Source organism: Stenella coeruleoalba (assembly GCF_951394435.1).
Source record: "Stenella coeruleoalba genome assembly, chromosome: 20".
In the NCBI taxonomy this organism is placed as follows: Eukaryota; Metazoa; Chordata; class Mammalia; order Artiodactyla; family Delphinidae; genus Stenella; species Stenella coeruleoalba.
The window spans coordinates 486092-505765 of record NC_137166.1 but is presented as its reverse complement, the minus strand read 5'-3'; the positions used below and the strand labels follow the sequence as shown (position 1 = coordinate 505765).

Here is a 19674-nt window from a genome sequence, read left to right as displayed (position 1 = left end):
TCAGGAGTGGGGCCCGGGAGGAGCCGGTCTCCCCCCACCCAGGTCCTTCTCTGCCAGGGTTGAGGCCACTGGGCATCTGAATTCTCTAACTGAACCCCCATCGCCCGAGGCCACTGCAGTGGTGGGACTGAGCAGGGCGGGGTTCAGAGTCAAGGTCCACCTCTCACCTGAGGCCTGGGTTGCAGCCAGCTCTCAAAGCACAGTTGTTCAGTAAATGTGTTTGGATGAGTGAATTCATGTTTCCCAGAACCTCATTTCCCACGACATCCTGGATGTGGACGGCTTCCCAGCTGATGAGCCGCTTTCATGTATTTTCATTGCATTTTATCTTTACAAAAACCCCGTGGGACACCCAGTATCAGCCTCACTCTGCAGATAACTTTATCCCCATTTTACTGATGAGAAAACTGAGGCTTGGAGAAGGTAATCACTTGCTCAAGGCCACAGGCTCAGAAGGACAGAAGCCCGCACTACTTTCCCAAAGCCCAGCTCCTGCTATCACCCTGCACTGCTTCCAAACGAACCTCCTGCAAAGAGCTTAGATTCCAATACGACTTTTTACTTCAAACAGTGTTAACAGGACTGCATCTTACACTCTCCCGAAACACGTTCAAATTTGTTAGAGGCTGTGAGTCACAAATTCTCTGTGCTGGGTGAGAAGGGAACCGGGTGAGGGTGGGGCTCAGCCACTTCCTGTTAGGGCGGCGTTGCACAAGCTCTGATAGGGTGTAAGGGGGCCAGAAACTACTGGGAAGCCTGGTCACGGGGGCCAGAAACTACTGGGAAGCCTGGTCATGGGTACGGGACTGGTCTGGGGAGAGTGGACGGGAGAATGTGGGTGGGACAGTTTAACCAGTGAAAGAAAAACAGTGAAACAGTGAAGGAGGACACCGGGGAGGATGGATGGATTGTTGAGAGAGAAAGTGAGAAGGCAGGCAGTCCAGCTGTGCAGGACAGGGGCAGCCCCCTCTCCACAATCAACCACACTCGAGAACCTGGCTGCCAGAGTGGGGACCTATAATCAGGACGCTGCATTAAAAAAAAGTCCCTAAACCTTTGCAGCTTCAGGACCGACGGGGGGGGGGGGGGGGGGACACATATGACCTTTACAGCCATAGGGCGAAGAGCACAGGCCCTGAAACCAGTCAGACCATCTCTGAAACTCTGTGCCATTAATTCTTAGCTGTGACCTTGGAAAGGTTACTTTAAAGTGTTCTGAGTCTGTTTCCTTATCTGTAAAATAGATGTAAAAGCATTTACTTTGCACACTTGTGAAGATTAAAAGAATGTTTGATACACAGTCAGGCACTAGCTGGCCCTCAGTAAGACTGGTTATCATCTAATGACCTTAGGAATTTGGGGATTACGGAAAAACACACAAACAAACTTAAGTCACCATAACACAATCAGCAGTCTCAAGGCTAAGGGTTCAAGCACCAGACCTCCGGGGGGCTGGGAAAGAGGCGGGGACCCTGGGGTCCGGAATCCCAGGGATAAAACCACAGCCCCCCACCCCCACCCCGCCTCCCAGGGATAGAGCGGACTAAGTCCCCCGGGCTGTGATCCTGGTCTCCAGAGCTGGGCACGACTTCCAGAGGGAGTCAGCCTGCCTCCAGGAGAAAATAACAGTGGACGAGATGGTTACCTCCCCAAAATTAAGCATCTGTAGGCCAAGATTGCCAGCCGCCTGCGCCGGGGGACTCAGATACCCTCTCCTGGAGTCCTTGCTCTTACCCTAAGCCCCTTCCTCGTCCGCTCCGTCCGCAGGACCCTCCGGGCACCACCCGGGCAGGCTCTGCGGCCAGAGCCCGGACCAGCGAAGCCCTCCTCCCCTCGGCAGCACCCTCTTCGCGCCCAGACCGCGCCGGGGTCCAAGGGTCGGAGTAGGGGTTAGGGTCCAGGTCTGAGGGTCGGAGTCGGGGTCAGGATCCGGGTCTGAGGGTCGAAGTCGGGGTCAGGGCCGCGGGCGGCCCTGCCATCTGCGCACGCTCCGCGCCCCTCGGGCTCCCTCGCTCGCTCTGAAGTCCCGGGACCCGCTGCGCCAAGTCCCTACGGGAGCGGCGGCTCGGCGCGGCGTTGCGATGCCCTCCTTGGCTTCAGCTCTACTCGAGGCGCTCCGCACAAGGTGGCACCTCAAACCGCTAGAGAACTCCAGTCGGATTAGGGGTGCCGCTGACGCCGCGTGCGGCGCCGGAATCCGCGAGCAGGGGACTGAGGCTTGGCAAGCTTGACCGCGCAGGTGCCGCAACGAGGCCCGGACAGCGCAGGCGCTCCGAGGAAACCCTCCACCACCACCCCGCCCCGCCCGACCGCGCAGGCGCCCCGAAGAGGCCCCAACCGCGCAGGCGCCGCTTTTGAGTCAACATGGCGGCTGCGTGTCTGCTGCTGCGGGCCCTCCGCCTGGGTCCCGGGCCAGGGCCGGGGCGGCTGCGGGGCCCCTACTCTGGCTGGAGTCCAGGCAGCTCCGCCAAGACCGGGTGGAGGTGGCCGTATGTTGTCCACAGGCCTCTCATGGGTGTCGTCGGGCCTGGAGGCCGAGTCCTGCAGGTAATGTGTGGGGAAGATGCCCTCCCGTCGCCGGGTCTTCGTCGTCCGAGAGGCCGCTCCGGCCGGCAGCCCGGGGGAGGAGCGGGGACCGAGGCGGGCGGGCAGCCGGACGGAGGGGCGGGGGGCGAGGCCGCACAGTTCCTGCTTGGACTTTTCTAGTCCTTGTTTCGTGTGTTGGTATTTTCTGCCCGTCTTCCTGGCGTTTTGAAATTGAATCGAGTAAGAGTTTCATCAATTTCTGGCAGAGAACTATTAGCTCATATAGATCAGATCCCACCCAGATGAATTCCAGCACCTTCCAGATGCTCGAAGTGGGCTGTCAGAAAGTTTTTCGTGTGAGCAAAGTACCTTGCAACTGTGTTTTACTTTTGTCGTGTAGCTTGACATGTTATGGATTCAAATTCATAGACCCTCTGTGTGAAGGGTGTGTTCCAGGCACTGTTAATGTTAACATTTCACTCTGAAAACAAAGACCCTAAGTTCTAAGCTGAAAAATCAGCCTTTTTCGCCGATTCTTTTTAGCCCTGTCTTAGGACCTCGACTCTCACATTTTAGGTTATAATGTATTAATGTTATTGTATTTTACCATAACTTGAGAACCAATTTCATATCATAATCCTATTCTAGATTCCTGGCCACCTTTCCTGAGTCTGAGGACAACTATAGCTGCATTACACTTGTTTTTGTTTTTGCTGTTTAGTTCTATTGAGAAGGAAAATCATAATTTATTATTTTTAATCAGATTCTTTGATTATTCTATGAAAATAAATAAGGACTGAAGTAGGCAATTCACACATACTTGTGAAGTCTAAACAGATAACCTCACCAGTGGCTATAATAGTAATTAAACAAAGTCATCTGGTTTAAACAAGCAGTGTTTAGAGCTGACTTTGAAGAATGACTTTTTCCCCCCCACTCGATCTAACACGCTGACGTTTCTCAGTTACTGGGCCCAGTCCACACTCTATGGTCCTCCCTTATATGCCTCCTGGTTATCACTGAGCCAAGAATAGTGGTATTAATTAAATGGGACAGTAATTGTATGGACGAGGAATTTTTAACCTGCTGCTAACAGGAAATTACATGTAACGTACTCCTTTAGTAAGGAGTTACTTTTCTCCGTAATAACAGCAGACCAAGGATGAACTAAGGGGAAAAAAATTAAAAATAAATAAGTAAATAAAACAGAAATGAAGAAATTGCCGCCACAGAGATAGAAGAAATTAAGATGCACCGTTGACCATAACATAAAACACATTCAGGCGGGAAACTGGTGGACTACCTGGGAACGTTCTACAAGGAATAGTCGTCTGCAGTTGTGGGGAGCAAAGGGTTTAGGCAGCCACTGTGGCCTTTGCTCCTTGGGTCCTGCAGGACAGTTGTGAGCCTCGGCTCACAGAATGGCGGCCAGTGTTCCGCACCTTGAGTTCAGCATTTCTTTGACTTGCTCGCTTGCTTTTAAGCTTTTTGTTTTGTTTTGTTTTTTAATCAACATCCCCATTTTATTTTAGTTAGTTTTTTTAAACTATTTTTTAACATCTTTATTGGAGTATAATGCTTCACATTGTTGTGTTAGCTGCTGCTGTATAACAAAGTGAATCAGCTATATGTATACATATATCGCCATATCCCCTCCCTCTTGCGTCTCCCTCCCACCCCTCTAGGTGGCCACAAAGCACGGAGCTGATCTCCCTGTGCTATGCGGCTGCTTCCCACTATCTATTTTACATTTGGTAGTGTATATATGTCCATGCCACTCTCTCACTTCGTCCCACCTAACCCTTCCCCCTCCCCGTGTCCTCAAGTCCAAAAAATATGGAACACTTCACGAATTTGCGTGTCATCCTCACGAATTTGCGTGTCATCCTTGCGTGTCATCCTTGCGTGTCATCCTTGCGTGTCATCCTCGCACACACATCCTTGCGTGTCATCCATGCTAATCTTCTCTGTATCGTTCCAACTTTAGTGTATGTGCTGCTGAAGCAAGCACTGCTTTTAAGGTTTTGATGTTGTTGTTTGTTTTTTCTTTTGATGTTATGTTAAAACTTTGCAGTAATGCTCAGACTATTGCTTCACATTTCAGGACGGTGTTAATATTACAAGTGAATAAATATCAGAGCTTTTAGGAAAGACTGTGCAGCAGGGAATTAGTCTGCATTGCCTGGGGTGCTGTGGTGTTGGTGGGACTGATTCTCTCTATCGCTCTTTGCAGAGTTTCCAGTTGCGACTGCTAACCCCTACATTTGAAGGGATCAGCAGATTGTTGGTGAAACAGCATCTCGTCCAGAATCCAGTCGGACTCTGGAAACTCCTAGGTGTGTATCTTTTGAAGACAGAGGTGACAGGCAGAGCCTATGGCATTTGTGAGTAAATGCAGAGAATGTTGCTTGTTTGACGTCATCAGAAAAACGAAATCGCGAAGAGGACCTTCGGCTGCTACTCGCTGTGAGCCCTCAGATGCTCTGAGATGAAGTTTATGAGGAGGAAATTTGCCTGAGGTCTGAACAAGCCATTTTTGCTTCTTTTGAGTTGTCTCTCTCTTTTTTCTCTTTAATTCTGGTAATAATTGGGCTGCTTGACAAAGGTTTTCCATGTGCTGTAGCCAACTCCAGGAACGTTTAGTAAGGAGCTGCAAACTGGCTGTGTATGTCTTGCGTACAGAAGGCAAGTAAACACAGCCTACAGATAATGTGCTTTTTACACTGGAGTCGCACCGTTTATTGAGATCTTGTGACATCCGGCTGTCTCTTTTGATCTTAGGTCAAAGGACCATAAGGGTTGACACCTGTACTTTTACTCCCCCCTTTATTCAGTTGGAACAGGGAAAAGGTGAAATCCCCCACTGCTACATACGCACCCACCCCCGGTCGTGGCAGCCTACACGTGCCCCCAGTGGCGCAGCCGCCACCTCCAGACACCCCCGTGTCAGGTGGACATCGAGGCAGTTTTATTTGTGATTCTCTTAATGTGTGTGAGGAAGGGTGCAGCCAGTCACGTTGTGAGACGCTTTCCCCCGTTTTAAGCAGTGGTTGGTTCAGACCTTGGACAAGTCAGAGCCTTTGGTGTGAGGAGCGGTCCGGGGCGCGTCTGGGTGAAGGTGGTGGCCCGGGGCCGCTGCTGCTGCATGGTGCGGAAGCCGCTTCCCGCTGTTCATTTATTTAAATTCATTTAAAGTGACTGCATGTCAAGGGCTTCCCTGGTGGCGCTGTGGTTGAGAATCTGCCTGCCAACGCAGGGGACATTGTTGTGGCCCACGGGCCCAGCCGCTCCGCGGCACGTGGGATCTTCCCGGACCGGGGCACGAACCCGCGTCCCCTGCATCGGCAGGCGGACTCCCAACCACTGCGCCACCAGGGAAGCCCTGTGTTCCTCATTTTTGTTCCCTCACGTTGGCTAATTTAAATTACAGAAACACTTACTTCAGTTGAAGTAGTTCATTGTTTACAATGAGTAGCTATTAGAGTAAGAATGATTACCCCAGCTTCTAGATCCTGTGCACGTAGCTTTCAGATAGCTTCTGTTTTGTTTTGGCTGTCTGGGAATACCCCTTCTCCTGAGGGTTCCCCTGTGGTTGCAAGCCTGCTTGTCGGTAAACACTTTCCCTCTTCCTCGTAGGAGGCACGCACTACTTTAACACCTCAGGGTGGAAGCAGAAGGCTAAAGGCAGCGATAAAGCCAAGGGGAGGAGCCCTGAAGATGACGAAGGTATATCCATGAGATCTTAAGCGCTGCCTGCACATGTGTGCTCTAGTCTAAGGAATAGGAAGCCCATCCTAGGATCACACCTGCCCCCCGTCCCTAATGCGGTTGCTGGATTCTTCCTGCCCATCCTTTTAGGGACGGCATCATCAGCACCTGTGTCCCTTGTTCAGGGTACCTGAAGGCGGGTGGGGCTGCTGTGCTCTGTGTGGAGAGGGTGGACCTCGGATCCGCCCTGGACTCAGAGCTCTGGGGGAGGAAGGCTCCAGGACTCCCCGGCCGAAGCCCTGCTCTCGGGCACACCTGACTGGTGTTGGCACTGCCTCCAGGCCTGAGGAGCAGCCCCAGAGGACAGGATGGTACGGGGCATGACCTTGGGGAAGGAGTGGGGCCCCAAGCCCCGGGGCACAGCGAACTCACTTGCAAGTCTCCTCTGGACTCTGGAATTAGGACTCGATGATTGTGTGAAGGGGAGGGAAATGAAAAGGGAACTTGGGACTGAATTGACCTCTAAGATGACAGCTGGCTGCAGGCAGCGGATACACATGGAACTCGCTAGGCCTTAGGAATGGTTGGAGCGTGCCCAGCACTGTGCTCAGTGATTTGTGCACTCTCTCTTCAGAGTGACCCTGTCACTGGCCCTTTCTACATACGAGGACTCTGGATGCCTGCTCTTTGCCTGGTCCAGGGAGGGACACATGCGTGGGGAAGTGGTGCTGATTTTGACGTGGCTGCAGAGGGTTGTGGTGCGGGACCCGAGGCCCGGGGGCCCTGGAGGAGGTACTTTACCCAAAGGCCAGCCATGCTCAGAACCAGGCTCCTGTGAGCCCCAGACGCCTCAGGGGGGACGGCAGCCTGAGAAACGCTTTCTTTATCGGACCCTGGGCCTGTCACCAGAGCTGCACACAGACTGGTCCCGTTCCCCAGGCCTCATCTTTCCAGAAGGGCGCAGCCACCCTGGCAGCTTAGTTGGAACAAGACGGCTTCCCGACCAGGTTTTGGTAACCGTGGGGAGGACCTTCCTCCCTAGTCTGGTCCAGAAACGTCTTAAGGAGCTGGGGGTCTGGAGGTTCGGCCCCAGAGCCCCCTGGTTATGGGGTGAAGCCCCTTGTGCTCGACTTTCTAGGAGGGGCTGCGTTTTCCTGATGCTCATGTCCATCCTTCGCTGGCGGCCCCTTCGTTTACCTTGAGAGGAGCTGTAACTTTCCATTGGTCTCGACTCCCATAGTGCCCTTGACTGGGTTCAGATTAGACGTTTCTGGCTGTCGACCTCCTGGCTGCAGGCTCAGGCAGTGTGTGTGCTGCAGGCCTCCTTCATCATCACCCTGGGGGAAAGCCCCCAGGGGACTTGGCTCTTCTTGTTTTTTTCTTTTTATAAATTTATTTATTTATTTTTGGCTGTGTTGGGTCTTCATTGCCGCGCGCAGGCTTTCTCTAGTTGCGGCGAGCGGGCTTCTCATTGAGGTGGCCTCTCCTGCTGCGGAGCACGGGCTCTAGGCCCACGGGTTTCAGGAGTTGTGTCATGTGGGCTCAGCAGCTGTGGCTCGCGGGCTCTAGAGTGCAGGCTCAGTAGTTGTGGCACACGGGCTTAGTTGCTCCGTGGCATCTGGGATCTTGCCAGACCAGAGATCGAACCCATGTTCCCTGCATTGGCAGGCGGATTCTTAACCACTGCGCCACCAGGGAAGTACCCCCATGCATTCTTTTTTTTTTTTCTTTTAACTTATTTGTTTCTTTGGCTGTGCTGGGTCTTAGTTGCGGCATGTGGGATCTTTTAGTTGCGGCATGCGGGATTTAGTTCCCTGACCAGGGATCGAACCTGAGTCCCCTGCATTGGGAATGCAAAGTCGTAACCACTGGACCACCAGGAAAGTTCCCCACCCCACCCCCATGCATTCCTAAGCATTTCACTGCATGACCTTTGACCATGGCTATTTTTCTTTTTTATTTTATTTATTTGTTTATTTTTGGCTGCATTGGGTCTTTATTGCTGTGCATGGGCTTTTCACTAGTTGCGGCGAGCAGGGGCTACTCTTTTTTTTTTTTTTTTTTTGCAGTACGCGGGCCTCTCACTGTTGTGGCCTCTCCCGTTGCAGAGCACAGGCTCCGGACGCGCAGGCCCAGCAGCCATGGCTCGCAGGCCCAGCCGCTCCGCAGCATGTAGGATCTTCCCGGACCAGGGCACGACCCCGTGTCCCCTGCATCGGCAGGCGGACTCTCAACCACTGCGCCACCAGGGAAGCCCAGCAGGGGCTACTCTTCATGGCAGCGCGTGGGCTTCTCATTGCGGTGGCTTCTCTAGTTGTGGAGCACGAGCTCTAGGCGTGCAGGCTTCAGTAGTTGTGGCTCATGGGCTCAGTAGTTGTGGCTCGCGGGCTCTAGAGCACAGGCTAAGTAGTTGTGGCACACGGGCTTAGTTGCTCCACGGCATGTGGGATCTTCCCGGACCACGGATCGAACCCATGTACCCTGCGATGGCAGGCGGATTCTTAACCATTGTGCCACCAGGGAAGTCCCCCCCCATGCATTTTTAAGCATTTCACTGCGTGACCTTTGGCCATAGGTATTTTTCTTTATTTTGCCTACTTTTTTTTTCCCCCCGGCCGCACCGTGCGGCATGTGAGATCTTAGTTCCCAGACCAGGAATCGAACCAGTGGCCCCTGCACTGGGAGGGCCAGGGAATTCCCTCCTACAATGTTTTTTGATACTATGTTTTTATATTTTTCCTACAGTTTCATTGGTTTTGTCAGCAGTTCCAGGTCTCTTACTCCACACGTTTCCATGTGAATTTACTTTGTAGATTTTCCTTCTTCTACCTTCCTGGGGTGTAGTGCTGGCAGTCCCAGCTTTCCCTGAGGTTTGTAGGCACCTGACTGTTGAAGGAGGTCCCAGTCAGGTGCCCTCTGCTCGGCGTTTGGCAAGTAGCACTTTAATAGTAATAACTTGTAGTTTATCACCGAGACCATAGTTTTCCTTTAAAGCTGATTGTTTGAACACATGTGTCTTCATGTTCTGAGATATGTGATGTGTCTTCAAGTGTGTCATTCATTTCAGAGACATTCTGAGCTGGAGGAGGAAGGTGAGGGCTTTTGCTTCCTGAGAAAATACGGAAAAGAAACCCTGAGGAGGTGGATACTGGCAGATGTGAACGTTGTTTCCTCCCAACAAGTCAATGCTGGGTCCAGTAACATGTAGTTTAATGGAACAAAGTAGGAAATCCAGACGCAGAGTCTAGTTTGTCTAAGAATTAGCAAGTGACTAAAGTGGCATTTCACACGGTGGCAGAAAGGGTGGATTGTATGAGAAATGGTTTGGGACCGTTGCTTAGTTGTTTGGAAGGAGATTAAATTAGACTCTCATTTCATATACCAACATAAATTCTGAGTGGATTGAATCATTAAATTTAAAAAACAGAATTGGAAAAGAATTAGGAGAAAACAGAGAGGACCGTTCCTTAACTTGAAACGGGTAAAGCCTTTTCTTAGAAGGAGAAGGTAGGTGGGCCGGAGCAGCTTCTGCGTCTGCCTGGCCCGTGTCCCATCGCTCAAGCTGGTGCATGGTCCTGCGGATACTGATTCTGGGAGGAGTGGCCATGGCCACTTTCTTTCTGCAGCTTCTAACCTGCCGTGGCTGCGGACACGTGCTCCCCCCGCTGAATCCCATCGCAGGTTACCATCGGGCACTGTAGCGCCGGGGACCAGAGGCAGAGTCAGTCTGGAGAAAGGATCGCGCCGGCTCCTTCCCTCCGCCCGTGCCACACACCTGCACGCCTGGCGCACACCCGATGAGGTGGCGGCCCTGGGCCGGGTCTGCGCCTCCCCGCCTCCTTCACGTGCTGGTTGTGTATTTGTTCATTTTGGGGTGAACTGTAGCTTGCCTCGAGAAAGCGGGATAAAGTTCATGTCCGTTATATTTGCATTAGACGATAATTGCTTGCTAAACCAAAGGTTTTTTTCCATGAGGGCGTCTTCTGGACTGTGAGGGAGTTGACTGGCCCGTGAGCTCTCAGCTCTGTGGACTGCATGCAGGCAGCGCAGCCCAGCGTCCCGCTCAGACCTGCCCTCTGAGAGCCTTGAATGAGAAAGGCCAGTCCTGAGAGATTATATACGTTCGCTTCTCCAAACCCAAGATTACAGAGCTGGAGCACAGATTAGCGGTTGGAGTGATGGAGTTGTCGTGGCTTGACTGGTGATGGATACGCAGACGTTGACCTGTGGTGAAATTGCACAGAACTGGAGCCACACAGGAGCGCGGGTCGCAAGGGGTGGCTGTGTCAGTGTTGTCCACGTTTGGGTTGTGATGTTGTTCCCGGTTTTGTCAGATTGACTGTTGGAAGGCCCTGAGCCCAGTAGACACGGAAGAGGGGCCTCTGTTACTTCTCACGAGTACGTGGCGCCTACAGTTACCTCGTCGTGAAAGGTTAACAAACAGCGATGGCTGGCATTTCCAGAACACGTTTTGTGGATGGTGCCCCTTTATCCTCTGTGAGGTGCACCTCGTCTCCATCTTCAGGTTTCTCTCCGGGCTGAGGGTCAGGACCAGCCCCGTGGTGGTATTAACGAGAGCCGGGGTATCGCCGCATCCTCCCAGTGTTCACGGCACAGTGCTCACGGCTGGGGTGAACACCTGGAGGGCTCCTGCCGTGGTCTCCTGCACGTTCAGCAGCGTCGTCACTCGTTCATTTGTCTTCAGGTGGCTGGTTCAGGTGACTCACCGCAGCAGCTGACATCCTCCGACCCCCAAGAAGGACTCGTGGGACCATAGTTTTCCAGCGGTCCCGCAGGCTGCTGCCCAGCGGGTAGACAGTCTAACGGCTTAGGAGGCAGCAGCCTTTCCTGGGTGCCCCAGGCAGTAGAGATTTTGGGGTGACCCTCAGCTCTCCGTGAGCTGGATATACGAGGAGCAGCCGGCGGGAGGAGCTGTGCTCACGAAGGCGGGTTCACCCCCCGCAGACAGGGCACAGGCAGAGGCGCCAGTCGGCAGCCTCGTGTCCCCGAGTCTGTGGGGATGATGGACTTGGTGGGCAGGAGACGGGGCCTTCGGAGTGGAGGGAATGTCCTTTCTGCCCAGGGTGTTCACATGCCTTTTCTTTGTAGAGTCTCAGGGCCAGATCTTGTTTCATCTCCTAGAGCTCAGGAAGCTTCCATCTGCTTAGCCCATCCTATGTCTCACTTTCGTATCTTCCCTTACTGCTTGCCCGTTGTCTTTCTTGGAGCGGCCCTCATGATCTCATACCTGATCAGTACTACGGATACATGTTTTGTTACATTTGGTTTCCTTATGTTAAAGTTTCAGAAACAGAACTAGTTCAACCAGTTCAGGCTGGCGCGGCAGGGCTGTGGGGCAGTGCGGCTGCCGGGGTTGATCGCCCCCCACTGGGTTGTTAGCAAGGCTGAAGGTTAAATATTTGAGAGAGACGGCTTCTCACCTGAGAACATGAATCTGCTGTCCACAATCACAAGTGGTCACCTTTATGAGCTTGAAATATCGGATACACTGTTGTAAGCTATCGTAAAATGGGGTGATACCTAAAATGGACCTTCGTCAGCTTTTTCCTTTTATTTATTTTTTAAATACTTATTTGGCTCCTTCGGGTCTCAGTTGCGACACGCGGGATCTTCAGTTGCAGCATGTGGGATCTAGTTCCCTGACCAGGATGGAATCTGGGTCCCCTGCGTTGGGAGCGCGGAGTCGTAGCCATTGGACCACCAGGGAAGTCCCTCAGGCTTCAGGTTTCTGAACCGATTTAAAATGCTTTCGAATTCTTCCAGGCCGCCCGTTGGAGAAGCAGGTGGTATGTGTGGGTGGCTGCACCTCCAGGCTGTGCAGAGGGCAGGGGGCCCTGAGTCCCTCCACAGTCTGTCCTTGGAGAGGTGACCATGGCCAGCTCTGCTGTGTGTGCCGGCATGGCCTCTGGGGAGGGTGAGTGAACGGTGGAAGCTTTGGTTGCTGAGACAGGTCTGTCTTGGGCAGAGCTGGTGAAGAATTGTACACGCATTTCTCAAAAGGCGTTGTTAACTGCAGGTCTTGCAAAAGCTGCGTGGAGTGTTAGGAAGGATGGGCCCACCCTGCACAGGTGAGCGAGGCCGGGTTGTTCCAGGGCCTCCTGGGGTGTGGATGAGGTGTCCGGTGGGTGCAAGGACTGGGGAAGTGGGCTCCTGGGGGCGGTGGGCTAGCGAGACCATGTGAAGTGCTGGGACAGCACCGTGTCAGTAAGACGCAGCCCCTGCCCCCGTGTGATTGGTGGGAGGAGCACTGTGGCCTTGCCTTTGCTGGGACTCTTTCCCATCTGTGCTGTGCTCTGGAGGGAGGTGCCGCCCCCAGGAGCTCCTATGTCAGGTGTGAATCCGGGGAATTTATCTCATGGTTCTGATAAAGAGCGGGTCTCCAGACTGTTTTACACTTCAAAGTGTGCTGTTTGTCCAGTGTTTCTGTGATGAATGCTGTGCAGCTCGCTTGAGTGTCAGTCCCAGGTGGTTGTGTGGGGGGAGGGCAGGTGGTGGTGGAGAGGTTGTTGTTAACAGGGACCTGGGCGTGAGCCACAAGCACTGGGGATGGGTTGGTATCTGGTCGAGCCTGGAAGGCCAGCGAGGGTCGTAGTGGGGCAGATGTGCTGTCAGTGAGATGTGGCGTCACTGTGGAGCTGCGCTGGTCCTGGGAAGCTTTTGACTTTAAAAATGGTTTCATGTTATCCCAGCAGGTGGGACCCCAGGAATGGGATGTTGGTGACCCTGAACGGCGTGCGGGGACGTCGAGCCCCCTGACGTGAGGGGACGGGGCAGGGGCGGGGGCTCCACCCTGGTCTTACACCCACCCCCCCACCCCACAGAGGCGCGGCGGCGCCGGGAGCGCGAGGACCAGATGTACCGCGAGCGGCTGCGCACGCTCTTTGTCATCGCCGTGGTCATGAGCCTGCTCAACGCGCTCGGCTCCAGCGGCGGCAGCATCTCCTGGAGCGACTTCGTGCACGAGATGCTGGCCAAGGGCGAGGTGCAGCGGGTGCAGGTGGTGCCCGAGAGCGACGTGGTGGAGGTGTACCTGCACCCCGGCGCCGTGGTATTCGGGCGGCCTGTGAGTACCGGGCCTGGCGGGGTTGCTTAGAGCAAGCTGTGAGTGTCTTGATTTAAGGAGGAGGCCTGGAGGCTTTGAGAAGGGGGCGAGGCAGTGTGGTCCCAGCGGGGTCTGTGCAGAGAGGAGGTGGGAAGGCGACAGGGGCTCTGGGCTGAGGGAGAGGGGGCAGCGGGCGTCCAGGCTCTGGCCGGCGTGTGGCTGGCTGGAGCCCAGCAGGCGGGGGAGGGAGGGGCTGGGACTGTGCTGGTGGAAACCCCTTGGGGCCGGAGTAGGTGGCTGAGAGACCGGTGGGCAAGGGCCGGCCCTGGGCAGGAGCAGGAAAGAAAGGGGGCGGAGGAGAGGGGCCCTGCGAGGGGGAGGGGAGGCTGCAGGCTTGTGCCAGGTAGAGGGTTGGGCGTCAGGGAGGGGGAGACACGCCCAGCAAAGCAGGTGGGTGGGCGCAAGGAGAGCTGCTGTGTAGACCCTCCTGTGAGGAGGAGTCACTGTCCCGCCTGCCTTCCCATCTCCGACCCCTCTCATTTACCCCCAGGAACACGATGCCAGCCTGAGGCCCTGGAAAGGTGACATCCATACCAGAATATTTTCTTTTTTCTTTAATATTTTATTTATTTATTTATCTGGTTGTACCAGGTCTTAGTTGTGGCAGGCGGGCTCCTTAGTTGTGGCATGTGAACTCTTATTTACAGCATGCATGTGGTATCTAGTTCCCCGACCAGGGATCGAACCCGGTCCCCCTGCATTGGGAGTGTGGAGTCTTATCCACTGCACCACCAGAGAAGTCCCCCAGAATATTTTCTAACACACTTATCCTGTTTGTGCTTCCCAGGTGCCTCTATACTGGCCTGAGAGCCTTTTGTGCTAATACTTTTAATCCAGGATCCAATCAAGGATTCTGACTTCAGCATCCTTCCCGTCTTCTGTTAACAGTTTAGGCAGTGGGAAAAGCAGGCACCTTTCTCCACGCCAGGAGACAGGGCTTTCTGGTTGCACTCGCTCTGCTCGCGGGAGCCCAGGTTTGCTCCTGTGGGCGGAGCACCTGCTCCCTGATGGCTCACTCACACGGTGCCCCAGAGCGTGCCCTGCGGGCGCCCCAGGCGCCGCTGTGCTTCTGGGCTGGGCGGGTGCTGGGGTGAGGGGGCTCATCCTGCCCGAGCAAGCGCGGCCATGGGCGCAGCCCAGCCCTGCGAGCCTCTCCGTCTGCACAGCTGGGCAGATGGTAGAAGTGAAATTCCAGTGCGCTTGACAGGCCAGGGGCAATGGTAGCCGCTGCCGGCCCCAGGGTGAGGGGCCTGGTGGCTGCTGCTGCAGCGGCTGATGGGGCCCAGGGGCTCAGAGAAGGCTTCACAAGGCGCGGGGTTGAAGGGGCTTCTGGGGTCACGCCTTTTGCCTTTGGATGTTGAAATAGAAAGAGGGTCCTTTCTACGTTTTTCCCTTGCATCCAAATTGGCCAAGGCCGGTGTTTGAGTGATCAAGGATCGATGAAGTTCAGACCAAGGGTTTGGGGTGCGTTAGGTTAATCCAGCCACTAAGGCCAAGAGGCGTTCCAGTGCAAAGCTTCGTTGTGACTGGTGGGTCCCCTGTGTGCCCTCCATCTGGCCTTCTCAGCCCACAAAGTGGAGCCTGACCCGCAAGACTTTCAAGAGACTTCAGAGCAGGGGAAATCTGGTTGCTCCATTTAGATTCCAAGAGTGTGCTTAGAATCTGAGCCTGGAACAGTTTAACTCTGGAAAGCATGGGCCCGGCTGCCAGAACCATGACTGACGTGGGACTGGGGTGGAGGTGATGAGACTGTCCCACCAGCTTCCGGGAGATGCCGCCTGCTCCCTATTCCTTAGTCTCTCGTCTGCCTGAGGACGGAGGGGCGCACTCGGTTGACTGTCAGATCCAGCCGATGGTTAAACAGGAACCCTTCTCAGGGCGACTGTGGGTTTGGTCCCGCACTGCGGGTTCCTTGCCGAGGCTCTGCTGTGCCCTCACAGCGGAGTGCGACCCGGGTGCTGAGTTTAAGATGCACGTGCTGCCCTTCGTTTGCTTAAAATGTTTTTTCGTGAACGTGTCACTGTAATTGTGTTTGAGAGAACGAAAACTCCCTAGACGTGGAGAGGGTCTCTGAGTGGCAGGCCTCTGCTTCTGAAGTCCTGCAGTTGTCCACACACTGTGGCTGGGGCACCGTTCTCTGTCCTCAGGGTCAGTGGTCTGACCTGTACATCATTCTCGCGGTCCCTCTGCTTTCTGCCCCCAGCGGCTGGCCTTGATGTACCGAATGCAGGTGGCAAATATCGACAAATTTGAGGAGAAGCTTCGAGCAGCTGAGGATGAGCTGAATATCGAAGGCAAGGACAGGATTCCGGTTTCCTATAAGCGGACGGGATTCTTTGGAAAGTAGGTTGGTCATTTCTGTATGCCTCTAAACTAAACCAGGCTTGACTTTGTAATGTGAGAAACAAACCCCAATAAAAATCTCACACTGGCTGTGCCTGCAGTGAGCTGGAGCCCCTCGTGGGAGGCGGGCGCGTGAGGGGTGGCGTGAGGTGGGACAGCTTGGAGTCACTTTTAGGCACCACTTCCGCTGTGTGTGGTGTTTCCGAATTCAGCCCAGGTTGGGTTTGCTGTTGCCTGCAAACAGGAAGATGAGGCAGGAAAGGGAGAAGCAGGGTGTCCAGTGGAACTTCTTGGTTCCGTGCTGAAGAGAGGCATAGAGACCATGCAGGGCCTGTGGGTGGCAGGGCCTGCAGACTCCTTGGTGGGAGCACATTCATCAGCGGGTCGCAGGCCATGTATCTGGACGCTACTGTGTGCAGAGGTCTGCGTCCCCTCGTGGTGACCAGCGGCGACTGTGAAGTGCTGTGTGTTTGTCCCACAGCCTCTGGCTCCTGAGGGTGCAGGGCCCCTAGGCTGCACCTCTGCTTGTTGTAGGGAATGGGGGGGCACACCTGGATGGAGCCCCCTCTTCATCTGGGGGGTGATGCCCTACGGTTTTCTCTCTTCACTGTTCCACCGATTTTGCCTTAGTGACCAAAATTGATGGCCTACTTTTGAAAACAAAATACGTGGAAGGTGAAGAGCTGCTCTCGGCAGGCATAAGTTACCCGGGGCTCTGGATGGCGGGGGGCACTCTGGCTTCATGCCACGGTCAGGTTCTGCGTGCCCAGCGCTGCTGTGCTCCGGATCTGAGACTTCGGGAGCACTTGACGCAGGAGGAGTGGTTGGTGAGAATGGGACAAGGAAACCCGTTTTCAGTGCTGGTTCCACAGGTTGATCTCAGAGTGAGGGAGCCCTTCTCATCTTGGGAGCGTCTGCGGGCCCCAGCCTGTGTGAGGCGTGTGTGTCGGCTGCCCGGCGGCCGGGCCTGAGGCTGTGCCCCACTTTCTCTCTCATGCTAGCGCCCTCTACGCCCTGGGGATGACTGCCGTGGGCCTGGCCATCCTGTGGTATGTTTTCCGTCTGGCTGGAATGACAGGACGGGAAGGCGGATTCAGTGCTTTTGTAAGTTGTACTTACCGTCTCCCCGAGCTTGTGGTCCTGGGGTTCGTCTGTTTGTGCTGACCCTTTCCCGTCACCTGCAGGATGAGTGCACAGTGGACGTCCGCCTGGACGTCGTCCGGCAGCTCCTCTTTCCTTCCGCTTGGCTGACCTGGGGGGCGTCGCACTGGCTCCAGCTGAGGCCTCGCTCCCGGCACGTGGGTGGCCGAGCCCAGGGGTTTCCGCTGCACTGTGTCCTGCGTTCTGTACTCTCAGCTGGACCTGGCTGTCTGGGGGGTTTCCCCTGCTAGCCGAGACAGCTTTAAAGGTTGTCTGGAAAAGGGCGATCTTTATGGACTTCAGAAGTATTCTTCTGTTGTCATGGCATTCACTGTAACGTGCACTTTCCCTCCCCCTCAAGTCGTACCTGGCCTGTCAGCCGCATCAGCAGAGGGCCGCGGAGGAGCCCCTCCTGGGAACCGGCCGGGGGGACAGAGCGCCCCAGTTTCCCCCTGGACTGGGGCCCTCGGTAGCTCAGGCCGTGCACGCACACTGTCAGCGGCAGCATGGTGTCTCGTGGGGTGCGCCGGACCTGGCTCAGCCAGTTTGGTAGTTCTTGCACACTGTGGGCTGTTTATCGTTGTATTTAGATAGTGCTGGGGCGAATCCCACGCAGCTGCATCTTTTGAGCCTGTCCTGAAGGAGATCGTGGCCAAGGTTGAGCTCCTCGCCAAGAGCTTGTCTGTCCAGCCAGATTGCGCTCCAGCAATTGACCAAGCAACTTTTTTACCACCACTCCCCGGAACTGCGTGTCGTTACATAACTTTTATAATCAGAAAAAGAAGTCACACGGTAGTGGGGAAGGTCACACGGAGAAGTAAGATGGCTCATGCAGAGACGTTGAGTCACCTAGTTGACGCGGGGAGTGTTTTCCTTTAAGGCAGATTGCTGGACGCCGGGGGCTTTCTAGCTGTCAGCGCCCTCGTGTGTCTGGACCGTGCCCTTAGCTGCCGTCTGGGTGAGTGGGGACGGTGGGGCAGGACGTGCAGGTGAGCTGGTGCCCAGGGCTCCTCCGCCATGTCCTACTGGGCTGCACAGGGCTCCGCCCTTTGTCTTTCTGCCCAGAATCAGCTTAAAATGGCTCGCTTCACGATTGTGGATGGCAAGACGGGGAAAGGAGTCAGCTTCAAAGATGTGGCGGGAATGCATGAGGCCAAGCTGGAGGTTAAGGAGTTTGTGGATTATCTGAAGGTGAGTGGGTGGCGGCTGCGGCGCAGGGGGCGGGGCGGACTGCCTGGCCGGTGCCGCGCTACACAGTGAGCCCCCTGCTTGGCCGGCACCTAAGTGCTGGCTTCCGTGACCACGGTGCCCTGCGCTGCCTGTCACCTGTCACCGCAGAGCACTCTGCTTTCCCAGAGCCACGTGGACATCACCCGAGGCCCCCGACAGTCATGTCCTGAAGGTTCTCTGGAGCGCCGGGGGTCAGTGCGTGTCCTCTGCTGCTTTTCTAGAGCCCAGAGCGCTTCCTTCAGCTTGGAGCCAAGGTCCCGAAGGGCGCACTGCTGCTCGGCCCCCCCGGCTGTGGGAAGACGCTGCTGGCCAAGGCGGTGGCCACGGAGGCCCAGGTGCCCTTCCTCGCGATGGCTGGCCCGGAGTTCGTAGAGGTCATTGGAGGTGGGCCCCCTGACCACGTGTCCAGGGCGCGCTCCTTCTGCAGTGGCTGGTTGCCTTAGGGGGTCGTGGGCGTGGAGGGAACGGGGCGCTGACGTTCTGGGGATCCGTGGTCTGGGGGGTCCAGGAGGGAGTGGGCCGGCACACGTGCAGCAGGGTCTGCCTGCTGGGGCTTCCCCGAGAGCAGGGTCCATGCCCCTGACCTGCCCGCTTCCCCATCCCCTGTGTCCTCAGGCCTCGGCGCGGCCCGTGTGCGGAGCCTCTTCAAGGAAGCCCGTGCCCGGGCCCCCTGCATCGTGTACATCGACGAGATCGACGCCGTGGGCAAGAGGCGCTCCACCACCGTGTCCGGCTTCTCCAACACGGAGGAGGAGCAGACGCTCAACCAGCTGCTGGTGGAGATGGACGGTGAGCGCTGCTCGGGCCGGGTCGCAGGGCTGCTCGTGCGCCTTGAGGGTTTGTCAGCACTGGGAACTCTTCCTCCGGCAGGTGATCACCAGAAACACAGCTTTCACTTTCCCAAAGTCAGGGCAGCAGTTCAGAAAGAAAAAGGAAGAAAGGTGGGGATGCCGTGTCGGGCTGGGTCACGACGGTGGTGGTCAGTCTCAGAGGAGCCCAGGGAGTCTTGCTGCTGTGAGAGTCTCTGTGCCCGGCGTGGGTGCGGCCGGTGCCTCAGATGCACGGCCGGGGGTGCTGTGTCTGCTGCCCTTGAGATGACCTGTGGACTGGCTTCCACACAATTTCTTTTTCTTTTTAACGGAATTGGTTTTTTTTGAGCTACTCCTGTAAGATCCTCTTTGGAGTGTGTGTGAGTGTGTGTGTGTGTGTGTGTGTGTGTGTGTAGATATTGTGTTTGTTTTCATTGTGGTAAAATATATGAAACATAAATTTTACCGTTTTAACCATTTTTAAATGCAGTGTTTAGTGGCAGTAAGTACATTCCCATTGTTGTATGACCATCACCACCATCCGTCTCCAGACCTTTCTCATCTTCCCAAACACAAATTGTCCCCATTAAGTACCGACTCGGCATTCTCCCCTCCCCCAGCCGCTGGCCCCACCATCCTCCCATCGGTGTCTGATTTTAGTGGGAACGTACAGGGTTTGTCCTGTTGTGACTGGCTTATTTCACTCAGCATCATGTCCTCAAGGTTCACAGGGTCTTAGTTCCCTGACCAGGGATCGAACCCACACCCCCTGCATTGGAAGCACAGTGCCTTAAC

The 19674-nt window shown here is 55.1% G+C and overlaps 1 protein-coding gene across 1 annotated transcript in view; it reads left to right on the top strand.

Moving 5' to 3' along the window:
- The first annotated feature begins 2260 nt into the window (after window positions 1–2260).
- Window positions 2261–19674, top strand: part of SPG7 (SPG7 matrix AAA peptidase subunit, paraplegin) — a 31032-nt gene continuing 13618 nt past the window's right edge. The window contains 9 exon segments of the mRNA XM_079907151.1: window positions 2261–2547; window positions 4760–4862; window positions 6163–6252; window positions 13077–13318; window positions 15561–15700; window positions 16702–16804; window positions 17906–18031; window positions 18292–18454; window positions 18686–18859. Of these exon segments, the coding sequence (XP_079763277.1) occupies window positions 2365–2547; window positions 4760–4862; window positions 6163–6252; window positions 13077–13318; window positions 15561–15700; window positions 16702–16804; window positions 17906–18031; window positions 18292–18454; window positions 18686–18859 (1324 nt within the window). The 5' untranslated portion in view covers window positions 2261–2364.